The 18,652-nt window shown below is 43.7% G+C and overlaps 2 protein-coding genes across 2 annotated transcripts in view; one reads left to right on the top strand and one right to left on the bottom strand.

Annotated features, from left to right (window-relative positions):
• znrf2b (zinc and ring finger 2b) overlaps positions 1-4,145 on the top strand; it is a 36,882-nt gene extending 32,737 nt beyond the window's left edge. The window contains exons 4-5 of the mRNA XM_041941689.1: positions 181-253; positions 350-4,145. Of these exons, the coding sequence (XP_041797623.1) occupies positions 181-238 (58 nt within the window). The 3' untranslated portion in view covers positions 239-253; positions 350-4,145. The remainder of the gene's footprint in view (positions 1-180; positions 254-349) is intronic.
• A 1,278-nt stretch (positions 4,146-5,423) lies between these two features.
• On the bottom strand, positions 5,424-13,321 carry nod1 (nucleotide-binding oligomerization domain containing 1). The gene is made up of 12 exons (XM_041941688.1): positions 12,844-13,321; positions 12,332-12,530; positions 12,028-12,202; positions 9,823-11,635; positions 9,648-9,731; positions 8,664-8,747; positions 8,453-8,536; positions 7,805-7,888; positions 7,634-7,717; positions 7,461-7,544; positions 7,294-7,377; positions 5,424-6,194 (listed from the first exon to the last, which is right to left on the bottom strand). Exons 1-12 carry the CDS (start codon positions 12,870-12,872, stop codon positions 6,122-6,124), a joined length of 2,877 nt encoding a protein of 958 aa, XP_041797622.1. The 5' UTR covers positions 12,873-13,321; the 3' UTR covers positions 5,424-6,121.
• Between the last annotated feature and the right edge of the window lie 5,331 nt (positions 13,322-18,652).

Here is an 18,652-nt window from a genome sequence, read left to right as displayed (position 1 = left end):
CTGTGTTATGACTGCTCTTCACCACTAGGTGTCACCAGAGCCAACAAAACAAACATAGTTTAAGGATTTCATGGGCATGTAATGTATTGTATGTATTGTCTGTTTCACACTATGCTGTAACTCTTCTCTGTCTCCCTCATCTCTTCTTCCTTGTTTTTGTGTGTGTGTGCGTTTTTCCAGCTGTATCGATGAGTGGTTTGAAGTGAACAGGTCATGTCCAGAGCATCCATCAGATTAAAGCTTTTTTGCACAGGTAAAGTGTCTCCTAACATGTCAGGCGATGGACTTTTCTCCTCATGCTCATTAGCTTCTTGTTTCTTACTGTTCTCTGTCGGTTGTTTGGTGACAGGCACTCTGCAATGAGAGTTATCCTGAAAATGAAGCGTGGGTCCAGGGAGACTGCTGGACACTGACCACTGTGATCAGTAACCCCCACCCCCTGCCCCCAATAATGTAGTACCACGGTGTGCCAAATCTCATGTAAGCAATCTTCAGGGATACAGACTTTTGTGTTTATGTTTGAGTTGCACATCCACGCTCAGTCTCCGACTGGGCAGACTGATCTCCACCACTCATGCTCTCCAAAGCCACATAAGACATTATGATGGGCAGGGCTCTTCTTCCTGAGTGGCCACTGGACAGCAGATGTCGGCTGATTGTAAACCAGGACACTGGAGGAGATGGACGTGGCCCCTGGAGGTGGGGTCGGAGTGGAGGGGGGTCAGGGCAACGTGTGGATTATCCCTCCTCGTCTTACTCTGTCCTCCCTCCCTCCTTCAGCATCAGTGTCTACCAGTGCCTTGTCGTTGTGAAGCCCAGCCACAGCAGGGCAGGACGGAGGATTCCAGACTGTCAGCAGAGCCGGCTGGACCAGCTGGACGGACCCGCAGGACCATCTCACCACAACTGCCGCTCTACCAGTCCAGGAGAAACGAGCCAGAGACAGAACAGCAGCAGAACGATCTGTCTGCGCGAGCAGCTCGGACATTTGCCGAACTGAAGCCACTGCAAAAATGGTGCCAATCAACTGTGAATATATTCAACACGCACACACATACACACACTAAATCATCAGTGCTTTTTAATCACAAACCATGGAGTAGAGGTCCTCAGGTACAAAAATCCTGTCCCCAATCCTGAGAAGGATCCCTGACTTACCAGCCTGAGCCTACAGTCGAGTATTCTGTTGCGGTTTCTTGTTTTAACTACATTTTTGCAGCATAACAACATCTGGAAGGTTCTCGCTATAACAGCTTCTAACGTTATCAGGAGAATCTCTCTTGTTTTCAAGAGATACATTGATTTTGTGTAATAACGAGAACATTTTGTGATATAACAGAATAAAGTGACATGTTGTCATAACGAGAAAGGTTTGTTCTTAAAACTGAGTTGTTGGTGTGCAGGAGTCACAAAAAACACATCATCACGTGAAAACTATAATTTCATGCAACGAATAGGATCTCATGACGAAAAAATGTGATTTGCTAATTTGCTGCATCTGTTTTGTCTAACTGTGTTGTGTTACTTCTCGAAAAAATAAGCTGCTGTCGTTTTCATGAAGTCTGTCAAAGGCAGATATGATTTGAACAGGCCGTGCATTAATCATAGCACTTCATCATACTTCAGCTGCTACAAATGTGATGACACTGGTTCCCGCTCAGAGTAAAAAAATGTCCATATTTAAGTCCATATTTGCTGTATCTTCATTCTTTTGTCGAGCAGAAGAGGAACGGGCTGGTTCAGCTGATCGTTCCCTAAGTGATTACCACAGGTCAGCGGTGTCGCGACATAGAAATGGAACACGCAGAGCAGATTACAAGGAAGCTGCGTGGCTTTAACCTGAGCTGAATTAGGGCTAAGGTTAATGAAATTAATCATAAAAGAGTGTGAATGAAAGATATAAATGAAAATAAAATGAAAGCTAAAGATAGCTATTGGAGTATTTTCTGTGCAGTGAACAAAATCCTCTTTTACTGTAAATCCAAATTTCTTGTTTCTTTGTTTTTCTATAATTTCTAATTTAAAGTTGACTTGTGGTGTTTTTTGACCTCTAGTAGACCTTTGGATCTGTTTTTCAAAGGGTGGGTCCGCATTTTGTTTCTGTTGTCCACATACAGGAGGACGAACATGCACAGGACATGATACAGAGCCCAGTTCGCACTGTTCCGCTGACCTACAGGTGGCAGTAACACACCAAGATATGCTACAAAGCGCCAACAAAGCCAGCGAAGAAGAGCACAAGCTAGGAAACATGAATGTAATCAATTCAGGCTGTGCAAATGTTTCAGGAGAAGGGAAACATATCAAAGACATTTGTAAGAGCTTACGGACACACGTCATTTCGGTAACAGTGAATGGAAACATGACTTTTTATGAATAACTCTTTCATAACATTGAACAGAAAACTCCATAGAGCCTTTCAAGTAATCCCACGAGGTTTCCTTATGATCTGCTCTATGTTCCATTTCTGACTGTTTGATTGGTTTTATACCTTCACTGAGCAGCCCCAAGGACACCTGAGGACACTCCTTCTTTACTCTGAGTGCAAACCAGTTTACTGTTGTTGTCACTGCAGGTAAACTGCAGGTTGAGTGCAGTGCTCCTTCACTCTACCCTCAGCCATGAACTTGCGTGGCTGTTGATTGGTCGATGAGACTTTAGCAGACTGGTCTCAGGTCCCGGCAGCTTCAGTCAAAACTTCAACCAAGTGCATTCATTTATACAGACCCAGCACCATGTGAAGCTGGTCAAGGCACAGGGACACTGGGATGACTGGACCTGTTTCCTGGGTTTTCATGGGGTCAGGTTTGCCTGAAGGCCTCTTCCATGGAGAAGCTGTGTACTGACTCTTTCAAAACTAACTGATTTCAGTGAAAAGCTCATCATCAGACTAATCAGTGAAATCACAGAGTGTGGATCCCAAAGCTCTGATGGAGCTCACCCGTTTCCTTTTCCCATGACTCAGAACCCTGTGCTTGTCCCACCACAGTGAAGATGGTTTTTATACTGGAAAAACAAATATGAAGCTGCTTCACTCTTTCCTTAATAGCAACTTTAAAAGCAATTGTATAGGATGTAATCCCAGCTTCACATGGAGGTTCTTACATGAGGGCGTGATGACGTTTTTATTCAAATATGTTGGATGAAGTGCCACATCTGGCCTCCACTTTCTCCTGCTCTCTGTGCTCGCTGCTCCCTTTGTGTCGTTAAAGCTACCTCCAGGTTGGAGCATGTGGTGGTGGAGGAAAGGTAAGGCTAAATGAAGTGGGAGCTTTATTTGGGGGAAACAAACTATCACTACCATTTTTGTTTTTTTAATGCTCCAATTCTGAAAGTGTTTGAGGCATCAAATCATGCAGTTGTAATTGTGGTATTAGAATTCAGTGTATTAGTCAAATTTGGGATCCAGTATGTATCATTGGTATCCACCCACCCAGTTGCATGTGTATGCAGGGTTTTTCCAACCAGTCACAGAACAGCTGATCTTCCAGGTCAGCGTCCTGTGAAATAAAAGAGGTGGAATTATTCAGCTGCTAAATCCCAGATCCACTTCTCGTCCACTCCCTCACAACCACATCTCTGCCCCCATCAGTGACTAGCCTGGCCTGGGTTCACACTCAGCATCAAGCTCTGCTACATGCACAGAGTCACTTGCTCATTTGCTCCTCCATCTTCAGAAACAGACATGCTCACCTCTAAGTGGACTTAACATAAAATATGAGTCATTTTATTTCAAAGCACTTCCAAATCTGATCAGCTGGAGTCATTTTCCTGTTTCAGGCAGCACATGTAGGTTTGTGTTGTCCTCACACGTTGGTCTCACTCTGTTGTTAGCATAGTGTTCCCCTCCTGTCTGAGAGAGGCTGTGTGAAAATGAATCCTCCCCATCTCTGCCTTCCATCCTGCGTGACAGGAATGTGGTATAATGAAAGATGCTATCAAGTTGTATCAGGGACTGTGGGAAGGTTATTTGGGCGCAGAGGAGGATGGATCATATATTTGATTTATAAAGAAGGCCTTTGCCAGTGTTTTTAATATTTTATTTGAACCCTCTAGACCGCAACACCCTCCTCCCTGGATCTCAAATGATAGACTTGCATCAGTTACTCTGTAATTTTAAATAAAGAGCTGCTAAATCAACAGCATTTCATTATGTAATGAGTGAACCGGGAACAGGTGACACGTCTGTGGCTGCTGAGGGCAACACAAAATTTTCACCCCACTTCCAATTCAAAATAATCTAAAGAAATATAAACAGAAGTGAAGACTGAAATAAAATCTAGATTGAGGAGGACCTCCATGCTCTCTCTGATTACACTTCACGCTGTCTTTATTTTTAAGTCATGTCAGCCCTGTCTCTTGTTGGGACAACAGCGAGGGATCTGATCACTGGAGGAAAAACTGAATGGACTTTGGAGTTTTGGGATCACATGAAGGTCAGCTGAGGCCTGTAACACTGTCCCACCACACGGTGGTGCTATAGTCACGTTGTTCTCCGAACACTGAACATTTGGCTGATTGAAGGACATCTCACAGGGCTCATACTGCTCTCTCATCTCTCACTTTAATCTGAATTCAGCAGTCATTTTTTATCATCACTGTCATGACTGATCATACAGGTGATTTCTGACACTGCTCAGTGACGTCTTCATTTTTTTCTCTGTGAACTGCTGAGGAAACGTGCATCGGATCTGGCCTTAATAGATATGATGATGACATCCAGTGATCTGTCCTTGTGGTTTTTGATTAGATTTTATTGTTTTTGAACAGCTGCCTGCAAAAGCACAATGACTCAAACCTTTCCATTTGTGGGGAAAATGAAGAGGTACGGAGAAAAAGGCTGGTGTTGCATAAAACCTCAACCAGAGAGAAGGTTCAACTGTGTAGTGCAAGAACGTTTTGGGAGGTCGACGCTCTCAGCTCACATGGTTCTCCTCAGCGAATGGAAATGTTCTGTTGTCAAGGACATGTTAGTAATCGCAAGAGCATTTATAATATATTGTTCCTGAATGTCTCTCCAGGCTAGCTGAACGCTTTCACTGGTCAACATCTGATTCTTCTGTTCTACACCGTGTGTAGACACAAATGCGTTGTTATTGTGCAACTCCGGGTCAGGGCTTCCTGTTTGCACATGCAGTGAGAAATTCGTTGTACACCGTGTCGAAGGTGTTTGAGCCACAGCACAGTGAGGAGAAGCAGTACTGGCTCAGGTCGTTTCTGGGACTGCGTGACAAACTGAGGGTACAGTCCAAACATGAGCCTTTAGGAGCTACTTTAGAACCAGTCAAGCACTTTTTAGCGTTTTCATAATTGATTTCTTGCCAGTTCTGAGCCCCAACAAATCTTACCTAATGAAATGTAACAGAGAATGTGTGCTGTTCAATGTGTAACTGACAAAGACATAAAATCCTGACGAACACAAAATGTGCTGAAATGTTTATTTTCTGTAAAATTATCTACAAAAAGCAATGAACAGTGAATCATTGGGATGCAAGTCATTCTCCTGCACTTATTCCACCTTTCTACCATATTACTTTGTGTTTGAAGCTCATCCAGACTAATCAGCCTGAACAGTGTCCTATTCTAGTTAGTAGTTAGTTTGATGATCCAAAGATTGATAAAGATTGTGGTAGTGAGTTAAAGGGGCTCTTCATTTGGCAGCAGTCAGTGTAGCAGCCTTTTGTGGGCATTATCAGACTAATGAAAGACTGCTGGCTCTCTGTCATACAGTAGCATACTGGAACACTTAAACACAGCAATAACTCATTTTATGAATAAATAAAATAAAGTTATTCTACTGATTATTCATACAAAACATGCACATAAAGTCTATACAAGTTCATTAAAAAGGAGTCACTGTTTGTATTCTTCTTGTTCATCATTGCTTCCACTTCCTTTTTCCCCGACAGCCACTCAGGTAAACATCCCCTTCTTGAAACATTTGTGCAAAATTGGATGATGGCACGAACATACAGGATTTCCATTAAAGCAGATGGTGTGACTTTGTGCCCACGGCCAAACAGCTGCACGCAGGTGAAATAGCACACACACACACACACACACACGACTTCTTTTCTGTCGTACAGACGTTACTCAACTCGTGCCTCACAGGAGTGCCCAGTCAGTGGAACCGCAGCCTTCCCTCCGCCGCAAACTGCTGCTCTTCCTCTTCAGAGAGCTGGTTTCCTTTCACACTGTGAGAACATGAGCACACATCATCAGACAGTCCCACTCCAAACCCACTCATGGGCTCAGAGGAGAGCACAGCCTCGATGCTGTGAGGCGTTTTTCACCCTCCTGATTGAAACTACTACACACTGACAGGAAAAGATTTGGCGAATGGGCTTCATGCTAATCAGTTCAAACCAAAGCTGTCTTCTTCACATGATTCAGCATATGTTTTTGCGTCAGTGCCACTCTTGGTTCCCATAACTAAAACCATTTAAACATTAACACCTGACGACACCTACCCAGTTGAATTTTGCCGTACACCAGATAAAATATAATGAATTAGAATAAAAGTCAGACCATCATCATCATCACCTCGTACCACAGACTGGTGACTAACTAGTTTTTTTTTAAAACAACATCCTCAATGTTAAGTCTCTTCCACGTGATGTATGTGCACTAGAAGGCTGTTTTCACTTCCATCTGCAGGATGGAGAGTTTCTGTGCTCACTGAAAATCCAGATTTAAAGAGGCGGGCCTACGAGCAGGATTTGTGACATCACAGCCAGTCTGGAAGCCAATCCTGGTCCAATATTCAATTTAAGCCTCCAATGCACAAACACTGAGAGTGGACTTTATATTTTGCATATTCATACATATTGACGGAGAAGGCGTAGATGCTCAAGCATTTTAATGTGGTGATTATACAGTTTATTATTTTTGCCAGACACACTCGTTTGTATGCGTCAATATTTGTGCTCCAGAAACAAATCCTACTCCACAGGAGAGGTGAATACATGTTGATTGATCTTCATATGAAGCCATATAGTGTTTATAAAACACTATAAAAGAGTAAGCTTGTGGTGCATTTATCCAGGTTAATAACTATATTGACATTATGATCTGAAGGATATTAGTACCATAATGTAAATCAATATATCAGCATCAATATCTATATAAATCAAATCAAAATAAAATTGAAATTGAATCAATAAACACCAATTAACAATGAGACCTCCATGTGTTATAACCACCACAAAATGCTGTTTCAGTCAGACACACTGTACATTTCATTAGGGAGGTAAATGTGCATTCTCACAGGCCATAACAAGTTTCCGTCCTCACCATATCTCTTTGAGTGCTGTGTTGTGAGTGAGGGCCTCAGCCAGCTGTCCGAGCCCATCCACAGTGAACCGGTTGCTGATTAACCTGCAGACAAATACGAAGCAGTGTCTGAGCGGGGTATTCAACAGGTCTCATCCACGGCGGCATCGTGTCAGGAGGTGACTTACCAGAGGTGACTTAAACCTGTGTTCGCTTTAACCAGCTCAGCCAAGTGCGGAGCGGCCTCGTCAGTCAGCTCATTCTGCACCAACCTACAACAGCACAGACATGTTCATGTATACAGACAGCAGTACTGTTAGAGCAGTGAAATCACTGGGCTCAGAGTAAGTGACCTGCCTACCAGAATATCCTGAGGACGCTGTTCTCTTTCAGCGCTTCAGCCAGGCACTTCCCACCTTTAGATGTGATGCCATTGGCTGAGAGACTAGAACACAGAGACGACTCTTTAATCAGTGAGTTTAAATCAGTAGGGTTTTTTTTTTTTTGTCTTCTCAGGTAGCTGCCCTCTCACCTGAGGTTGGTAAGCCTTGGGTGGTGCCTCAAAGCTTCTGCAAATGCTTCTGCTCCCTCATCGCTGATACTGTTGCCCCACATTCTGCAAGAAATACATCACACATGTCATCCGAGCAGCATCAGGAAGCATCCAAACAGAGAGCGCCTGCCTTACTCAGGCCAACAGTGTCCTCTAAGAGAAAATGTATTGTTTTCATGCTTTTACTCACACACATACTTCTATCTTCGTGAGGACACACATTGACATGATCCATTCCCAGTCCCTTACCCTTACCTTAACCATCACAACTAAAGGCCTGACCCTAACTCCAACCTAATGATAACCTAACCTTTAAAACCAAGTCTGATCCTCAAACAGCCCTGTTATCATGCTTTATCCACTACTTGTTTGGGCTGTAGTCTGTTGAGTTACTAACAAACTCTAATGTTTTGTCAAATTTGGGCTCAATCGTGACATTTTAATCGTGATTTGTTTTCATAATAATATGTTTTGTGTCACTTGAGAGATGGTTGCTATTGAAACTCCTCCATTAATCCTCCCTGGCCTCTCCAGCTAATGTGTCAGGTCACTGGCTCTTTCTTTCTAACCTCGCTGCTTTCATGAGCACAGCAGGATGAGAACAGTTTCACAGCGCTGAAGTCTTACCCCACATCGAATATAGAAGTGCTCTTCTGGATTGCACGGGCCAAATACTTTCCACCAACAGCAGTGATCTTATTTTTACCAATCCTGCGGACAAAAGAGTGTCAGCATCATTTTAACAGACAAAAGACCATGACATGTGAATTTTACAATTACTACAACCATCATAATATTCTGATTTTAGACTTGTTAGGTTAGGAAGTTATTAACATACTTGAGGATTCGCAGCTTTGGACATTCCTCAACTATCTGAGCAACCAGCTTGGCTCCAACATCTGTGATGTCATTGTTGTACAGCCTGAGGACAGACACATGAATTGCGGTTAAATATCCTGTTTGACTGCCATAACAACATGAAGCAGACTTGTACTTTCTGGAGTACTAATGCTTGCACTTGCTCTACCTTAACTTGTTAGTGAGCGGTACCTTTATCATTGGTATACTGAAAAAAACAACAACTATGAAACCATGTGACTAAATTCAAGAACACTGATAATAAAAATTGCGACTGCATAAAGGCAGACTGTGCCAAAGCCTTTTTGGAGCGACTGTCGGCATAGAGGTCTGAAGTCTCCACTGACAGCAACGAAGCTGCCTACACTGAGAGTGTCCATCAGCAGGCAGAGCCAAACTGAACATTTCTACACCAACACCACAAAAAACCTCCACTGGAAACTTTCCTCTTTTCAGGAAGAAGGAGTCAAACTCTCCAAAGGAACCGAAAGCATTTATTTCACTAAAACATAACTATCAATATTAATACAGCTTTCATGCAATGCATAATATTTTATGAGCATGACCAACAAATTTAAAGAAGTCCCTCCTCTGGTAGCAATGGTGTATATCAGTTCAGGAGTCAGGGCGTTTTTCCAAAGTCAAGAAGGAATTTTCAAGCCTACAACATAAGCCAACATGGATGAGATCTCCTTGAAGTGCTCAGACAAAGAGACATTTCCCAAAAACTGCACTAAACTGCACATAAAGTAGTTAAAACTACCACTCTGCCTTGAGCAGATACAACAGCAAAATGCTGCTACATGTTTATGCATCAGAATTAACCATCTAATAATGTCATATAAAAATGATAATATTTCAGTCACAGGACATACAAAGTACTTTAACTTTTGATGCTCTCACTACATTTGGCTGATAATACTTCCATATTTTTACATGAGAAGCAACTGACATGTATACTCACCCCAAAATCTCCACAATTTTGTGCTTACACAGCTCCTCTGCAAGAACCTCAATGCTGCTGTCAGAGAGGTGATTGACACTCAACCTGAAGATGAGCGGTTTGATTAGATGAGTTGTGTACATTCAAAAAATCAGCCTGAACAGAAGGTAGTTAAAACAATGTTTATGCTTCTTACCTCACCACTGTCATCTTACAAAAGGAGGGCTTCAGCTGCTTCACCCCATAGTCGCTGATGTTGTTGTTGTCCATGTCAAGTCCCAGGAGCTTCTGACGGTGCTGCAGCACGAAGTTCAGGGCGGTGCAGTCACCTGAGAACACGTTACAGTAACCCAGCTTGATGAGGCCAGCCGTGATGCCTTTCGCCGTCATCTGAGCGATTTCCTTGCTCCCTGTCTCAAAGATGCACCTCAGCATCCACAGGAAGTTGGGCAAAACATGGACTTTCTTGCCATCATCACTGGGGTAGGGGGGCAAGCCGTGCAGGTGGGACTTTACACTGGTCGAAAGGTAGGACTTCAGCAAGGCCCGTTTTTTCTTTAATAACGCGGGAGAAACCAGATGCTCCATCAGGCCGGTGTGAGCCTTGGACAGCAGTCCGCACAGGAACAGATTAGTGAACTGAAGATGTTCATTAGTTGCAAATGGCTCCTTTTCGCTGGGCTTCGAGGAGCCACTGTTACAGAAGACAAAAGGCAGACAGGATGCGTCTCTTTTCCTGCTGCACGCTGTGAAGAACTTGAGGATGGAGCTGGCAGCATCCTGCTCATCAAACACAAGAGCAAACGCCGCCAAGAAAGACTGGAGGGTGACATGGAGGAACTCAAATGTGGCAGGGCTCCCACTGGCATCATACTCAGTGATGGGTCTAAGGAAGCCCAGGGGCAGATCCTCCTCTGTCAGGCCACACGCAATGATCTCCTCCTGGCTGAAAATGAAGCCCCCTCTCTCCATACCCTCAAGTGCCAGTTTGGCAAATGCCGTAAGAGGTCTGAGCCCCCCTCTGAATGTCTCTGAGGCACACCGGGTGCTTTTCTTCAGCAGGGAAGGTGCAGGTGAGGCTGAGTGGCTGAGGAACACCTCAGACAGCAGGAGGAAGATGTCGGTGAGTGTGACGCAGGTTTCAGGCAGATGAAAACTATCGTGCATGGTGTGCAGGTGCCTAAAGCTCTTGAACACAATCCAGCAGAACAACGGTGTGGAGCACAGGCCGCAGAGGTGGGGGCTAGCATCCAGCTGAACTGACACCAGCTCTCTGTGCTCCTGCTCCTTAAAGTGCAGATCTATGTAGGTCTTCAGATGAGCAGGGGAGAAGCCCCGCAGAGCCACCTTCTTTCTGATCACCCTACTCTGGATCTCGATGCCTGTCCGGGCCGTCAGCACCTTCTGGGAGCCCTTGAGTAGTTTCCCACAGAGCAAGCTGACGAGCAGCTGGAGGGGGTGTGCCTTGTCTTCTGGTGACACCACTTCAGGGACATTCATCAGGTCTAGATCCTCCTGAATCTCATCATAGCCATCGAATGTGAAAACGACCTTCTCAGGGAAGCGCAGGATGTAATCAAACACCTCGTTATCTGGATCGTGATCTGGGTAGCAGTTGTATTTGAACAAAAGATCTCTGAGGGAGATCTGTTCTGTGTCCTTGAAGACGCTGAACATCCTACAGCGGAACTTAAAGAAGAAGACGGCGTCCGTCTGCAGCTCTTTCTTGGACCAGAGGTTCTGGAGCTTCTGCAGGAGGATGGATTTGCCCACACCAGCATCCCCCATCACATAGATGGTTTCACCTTGGGGATTGAAGACTGCGTGGTCTCCCAGGAGCTGGTCCAGACTCTCCAGGAAGCCCAGACTGTCATTGCAGTCGTTTAACAGTTCCATCAGCGTGTCAGTGTATAGCTCCTCCAGGCGGGTCTCCTCTCTCTGGCCGTACGACATGATGTAGCAGGTGTCCCGGCTCATCTCATACCTCAACTTCTCACAATACCTGCTGACTTAGAGGAGGTCGACAGTGGATTAGTGCAACATCAGTAGAAGCTTTTGGTGGCATTATATGAACCAAAGTTAGGTCCAGTGAGTCATAACTGTTTTCTACCTTTTACCTTTGCTGCAAACAGTTGGTTTCAGGATGACAAAGTTAGATGATACTACTAAATTTTTAGAAACCTTATTCAAGTATCACGTTGGTTTTGCTTTCCCCATGTTCCCCCAGGAAGGCTAAGGAATGCAAATTTTCTATTTGTGTATTGTTACACACTTGCATTGACACAGCATACCCTGCCCAGAGTGCCTCACAGGCCTCTGGGCAGGGTATGCTTCCAGCATGCTCTGACCTGAAATCTATGAAGAAGAACATTTTGATGTCATCAGCGATTGTAATACTTACTGGGATCTGTGTTAACCACTTTCATCGCCGCAACATCGTTGCTTGGGTTGTAGTTGATCTCTTTCAACCATGGCTGGAGGTCTATGTATGCATCACATACTTTATATATGATGTAAATCAAGTACTCACAGGCCTCCTCCCCTTTGCATTGGACTAGCTCCAAGATTTTGCGCACCTAGAAAATAATCACAGGAAAGAAAGTCTGCGTTGGTTAGAATCTCACAAACTTCTTAGTTTATTGTGGGTTTTTTTTTTTAACCAGCTGGTATTTCGCAGAAAACGTAGATTTTTGTGGTTTTCCTACCTGATCCGTCTTGGTGACAGTCCGCTGGACGATCTCAGCGTCCTCTTCGCAGAGGAAGCCACAGGCCAACAGGTTGTCCAGGATGCACTGAATACTCCTCAGCCTGGACACCAGCAGCTCTCTGTGGTGGGTGAGGATGTCGAGGCACGACACCCTGGCTTCATCTATGTGACCCATATTTACTGCAGAACAGTCGGCTCTGTGGGACAACAGATGGCAGGGCAGGTACACTGCACTGTGAGCATCCCAGCCGCAATAAATCACCACATCTTACAACAACATCCAATGATGGCACTTGTGTTTTGACGAGTCCAGATAATATATTCATGTGTCTGAATGAGAATCCTCATCAGGCGAGCACACCATGTGACCTGAGTCTGAGGCAACAGTGGACACTCCCATCAACACACTGCACTGCATCTACAGAAGCAACAACCTCTGACTGACAAGTTCATGCTGCAGGTACCCTCGGCTGGTCAAGTAAAGTAATAACCAACATCTGAACATCTCACCTCTTTTGTACCACAGCTGCTTCCTTCATGTGTGAATGGTTACTTTGTTCACCACGGGCCACGCCTCAGTGAAGCAGAACAGATGATTAGACGATCAGACAGCCGCTCCACTGGGCACTCCTTGTTCCGATTACCTGTCCACTATGACAGGTAGTGAATGCCCTCTGTCTGCGGATGCAGCTCTGGAGACTTTCAGGTTAACTCCAGCTTCTGAAGTAACCCCAGCTTGTTGAGTCGTCAGCGTCAGCTACATCAGCTGTGTTTGGATTCTGTCTGCTACAGTCAAAAGCTAACTGAAGTGCTCCATAATGACAATAGTGACTCCTACCATTGTGTTGGCTCCACGCCGCAGCGCTGTAAACAGTGTACATTCAAATAAAGGCCGAGTAATAAAGAAACTGAGTACTGTTCAGTGCTACAAGTGGCCATGCGTTTACTTTCTGTGCACACGTCGGCTGTGTGAGACTTTGAGCTGAAGCTTTTTGTGTAGGAAGTGAAAGCGTTGAGCGGCGGTGCGTCATTTCTCACTGTCACAACCTGCTGGCGCTGCCTTCAAGTACCCACCGAATTGTGGGAACTAAAACATCTGGACTTTTTGCACGGCGTAAATAACTATTTACATAGCAATGGGATGTTTTAGAATGTTTTATTTTGGGTTTTTTTTTCAGAATGTTTCTGCCAATTCAAAGGTAGCATGTTTGGATTTTTTTTGTTCTCATTTTTTCCACAGTGCCACTTTAATGTAATCTTATTCTTGTTTTAGAAAAATTTCATTATCAACAAAGGTGGGTCCTGCATTTGATTATTATTATTATTATTTCTGTGTTATTATAGATAGATAGATCATGATTGCATTCATTGTGTGATATAACATGTGATCCTGATATTCAGTTTGTTGAAGAGTAGTTGCAAGAGCCATCCTATTTTCCATGACAAATGAGCTAATTCCATGTGCTGATTGAAGCTTTGGGGCGTGGCTGAAAGTTCTGGAAAATTTCCAGTAAGTAGACCTTGACTTGTGCTATTATGGGATCAAGCTATAAAGAGATCAAAGTACAATGATATGTGTAATATAATGCTTAATAATAGTAATAAAGTGCTTTAGAAACACAATAATGAATAGGAAACTCTTTTTAAATATGTCCATACCCACTGATCTGCGATGAAGTGCATGCAGCCTCTGTGCGCCTTTAAGTGAAATTCACAGGCAGATATATAAATAAAAAATCATGAACAGGTGGACAAACGTTGTCAGTCTCCCTCCTAAAGGCCTGTGCTAAGACCATTTTTCCTCACTGTGGTCCAATCAGATGGCTACAAATGACTTGCTGTGAGGAATAAAAAAAAGACTTCACAGGTCTAATTTATTATGTATTTATTTACCTAATTTATGTGTTAGTTTCCTTTCAGTGTTAAACGTGGGATCTCTATAAATCACGGAAACAAACAAAACAAAACATTTTTTGTGCAAGAGCAGGCAAATGTTTCAGGTGGAGTAGCACAGAGTAGACTCTCCTCTATTATTATTCTATCCTGTCTACTCTATTATTCACCCAAACTCTTGTTTTCTACCCTGACTACCTGCCTCTGGCCACTCCTATGTGACGACTTCACACACAGTTTCCAGAAAACACACTCTCTTGTTTTATTCAGTGAAACTTCTTTCCCAAATGTTTCAGTCCTGTAGTCTCCATGTTTTTGCTTTGGCAACAGGCTCTAGGAGTGTCCACGTGGTGGCAGTAGTGTGTAGTAGGTTGGTGGCTGGCTCATTTGGAGGAGTATGAAACTGCTATGTACTTCTAAGGTTTTTAATTTTCACTTTTAGACTTCCTTTCAATATACAGCCATGTAGATGGACTGATCATGTTCAAGCTGCTCCACTACAGCTGAGTGTCCATGTCTTCTCAGTCTGTCCTGTGAGCCGTCCACTGCTTAATGAATGCCTGACAGCCCAGGTCAAAAAGTAGTATCCTTCAAAGTATTAGAAATGTAATTTAAATATAGTTAATTTAAGCACAAGATACTTGTGCTCAAAAAGAGGATTCATTCTCAGTGAAGAACCTTGGAGCTCTAATCTGCCTCTATACATGCCAAAGAGCAGTGATTCCTAACACGTCTCTGGGGGTCATCAGGTGGAAACCTCCCTTCAACAGTGTTTCGCCTACTTAGTCCCACTACACCTCCAGGAGGTTAGGCAGTGAACTCCGGCGTCCCAGAGTCACCCCCCCTAGTGCCAGTTCACACTGCTCCTACACAATCCAAACAGCACCGCCACGTTCAACTGACCCAGAGATGCTCCAGGTAGTGGCCAGTACCGATGCTACCATTTAACTATTTTATAATGCTAATGCTAACCGCTAAGAAGAACAGAAGAAGACAATACAGTTCTGATGCTACCATTTAGCTAATGTTACGTGCTAACCGCTACCTGCTAAGAGGAACAGAAGAAGACAACAAAGCTAGATTCACCTATACAGTTAATGTTAATTGCTAGCTACCAATACTAACTGCTAAGATACCATCATACTCTCACCGCTTTAGCTATTGTTAGCTGCTACAATGCTACCACAGGCCTAGATGCCACATGTAACTGCCGATTGCCACACTACCATCATCTACACCTGCCTCTCACCACTGCACCAAAAAAAAGCGGGGTGGGAATACAAACCCTGGTTCGGGTAGGGGGTAGAAAATAAAGAGGTAGAGTCAAAAGATGAAAGTAGGGATTGGATACAGACCCTTGTTCGGGTAGGGGGTGGAAAATTTAGAGGGTGCTGAAGGTGGAGGCCTAAACCACAGACTAGATTTAACAGCCTCTTCTAACATTTCCTTCAAGAAGCAACAAACCCTACCATTTCCTTCATAAAGCAAACAAAGCAGGAAAACAAACCCTAACATTTCCTTCAAGAAGCAAACAAAGCAGGAAAACAACCAAAAAGATCAAAAAACAAGCCAACTCTGTATCTTACAACGCAGATTCTGTCTTTAAATCTGCATACTTAGTCTTCTTCCTTTCATAAGCTGCCTCCACTGAATTTTCCCAAGGGACTGTTAACTCAATAAAAAACACAGTCTTTTTACTCATGGACCATAAGACAATGTCCGGCCTCAGATTACTATAAACTATTTCCTGGGGCACAACTAGCTTTCCTCCCAAGTCGACCTGCATTTGCCAATCATCAGCCCCTACCAGGCAGCCACCTACCTGCCTTCTCCCTGACTTAGCAGCTCTATTTTTCTCCCCCTCTCGAACAAACTGCACATCTAACCTCTCCTTTCTAGAACTTCCAGAATTCACCTGCTTCCTTCTCTCTTCAATGCCTGCGGCTAAGCTTCTCAGCACCTGATTATGCCGCCATGTATACCAGCCTTGTGATAAGCTAATTCTACAACCTGACAAAATGTGCTTTAAACTTGCTGTACCTGAGCAGAGTGGGCACGATTGATCGCCCTGTACCCAGAGACTTAGGTTCTGCGGGGTTGGCAACACATCGTATGTCGCCCCTATCAGAAATTTAATACGGCCTTCCTCCATATTCCACAGGTCCCTCCAACTAAGTTTCCTCTTCTCAACACCTTCCCAATTCAACCATTGTCCCTGTTTGGCTTGACCAACTGCTTTTGCCCCCCTTAACAACTCCTCCTGCCTACGCACCTGTTCCACTACAAGCTTTCTTTTCTCCTTTAGACCTGCTTTATTCCACACTGGTTTGCCTGGGCCAAGCCCCAAGCCTCCCCGGCCAAATTGAACATTTCCTACTATTTCTGCATGCCTAAGAGCTGCCTCTGCCTCCTGCACTGCTGCCCTTGGGTTCCATTTCCTCCCGCCAGAAGGATTCGGAACCACATTGCTAACTAACATGTCCTTACTCCCAGATAATAAAAGTTCTGTCCTAACCTTAGTGCATTTAAACTCCTCTGTTAGACTGGATACTGGCAGCTGAAGCATTCCTTTCCCATACAAAGCTACATTGCTTAAGCACCTGGGAGCACCCAACCATTTTCTAATATAAGAGCTAACTAGCCTTTCCATTCTCTCTGCTACAGATAATGGGACTTCATATACTGACATTGGCCACATTAACCTAGGATACAAGCCAAACTGCAAGCACCACAACCTCAGTTTTCCTGGGAGCCCTGATTTATCTATTCTCTCCAGCCCTTCTGCAACATCCTTTCTAAATTGCACAACCTGTTCAACATCATTCAGGTCCACATTGTACCACCGTCCTAGACTCTTAACTGATTTCTCCCTAATTGTTGGGATTTCCTCACCATCTATAGCAAACTTCCTATCATTTACTTTCCCTCTGTATATTGAAATACTCCTTGACTTACTAGGCTTAATCTTCATACTAGCCCACTTGAGATTCTGATTGACTTTATCTAACAACCTCCTTGTACATGGCACTGTTGAAGTTAGCAGTGTCATATCATCCATATAAGCCCTAATTGGTGGAAGACGCATTCCATTCTGCCGTCTCTCCCCACCTACGACCCACTTGGAAGCCCTAATAATTACCTCCATAGCCATTGTGAAAGCTAGCGGGGAAACTGTACATCCTGCCATAATACCAACCTCCAATCTTTGCCAGCCTGTTGTGAGCTCTGCGCTACTTGCACACAGTCTGATGTCTTGGAAATATGCTTTCACCAAGTTAACAACTTTCTCCGGCACTTTAAAGTAGTCAAAGGAACTCCAAATAAGATTATGTGGCACTGACCCAAACGCATTATCCAGATCTAAAAATACAACATTCAAGTCTCTTTTCTCCCTCTTAGCTGTCTGAATCTGATGCCAAATCATGCTAGTATGCTCTAAGCATCCCGCAAATCCTGGTATCCCTGCTTTATGCACTGTCGTATCTATCATACCATTCCTTTCTAAGTAATTAGCCAGCCTCTGTGCTACGATACTATAGAAAATCTTTCCCTCAACATTTAGGAGAGAAATCATCCGAAACTGGCTAAGGTCCGATGACTCCTTCTCCTTAGGGATGAAGACACCTCCTGCCCTGCACCATGCTCTTGGAATACTTTGTTTCTCCCAAACTATTCTCAGGTATCTCCATAGTGTCCTTAAGATGCCAGGTGCACTCTTATAGACACGGTAGGGGACTCCATTAGGCCCTGGGGCCGAAGAAGCCTTTGCACGCCTAACCACCTCCACAACTTCTCTCCACCTAGGTGGGCTCACATCCATCTCCTGCTCCACTTCCCCTAATGGTGGCATGTCAGGTGGAAGACCTATGTTCCTATTCTCCTTTGAATCTGAATACGTCGACTTCAAATACTGTTCAATCTCTGATTTCGTTGCCTTAAGTTGCCCTCCTTTTTCTTGATTAAACAAGCCTTTCACAAAATTAAAGGGGTAAAAAGGGAAAAGTCATTGCAAGTACACTTTTACTTTTTGTGCTTAAGTTAAAGTATGTTTGACATATACTTTTAAAAAGTGATGTCATTAAGTTCTGCTTAAATGCAGTTCTGCTTAAATTATAAATATTTTAATCACAATAAAGTGTACTTATGAAAAGTGTACTTATTTTCATGTTCTTTGTGATACACGATTAGCGTTAGTTAGCATTAATTAAAGTTTGCTTTGATGTCACTTTGTTTTTTTGGTATAATTAAGCACTAAGTTCCAACACATTGGTGATTTAATACCATTGTACTGCAAGTGTGTTTTGAATGCTCATTTGAATGCTCTGATTTTCACTGGTGTATTTCAGCACACTTAAAGTTGGCAATAAGTTGTGCCAGTTTAGCGACTACAGTATTTACACCTACGTATACTTGAAAAAGTATAAAA

Source organism: Chelmon rostratus, chromosome 8 (assembly GCF_017976325.1).
Source record: "Chelmon rostratus isolate fCheRos1 chromosome 8, fCheRos1.pri, whole genome shotgun sequence".
Lineage (NCBI taxonomy): Eukaryota > Metazoa > Chordata > Actinopteri > Chaetodontiformes > Chaetodontidae > Chelmon > Chelmon rostratus.
Note: the sequence above shows the minus strand (reverse complement) of the source record. Positions and strands in the feature narration are given on the sequence as shown.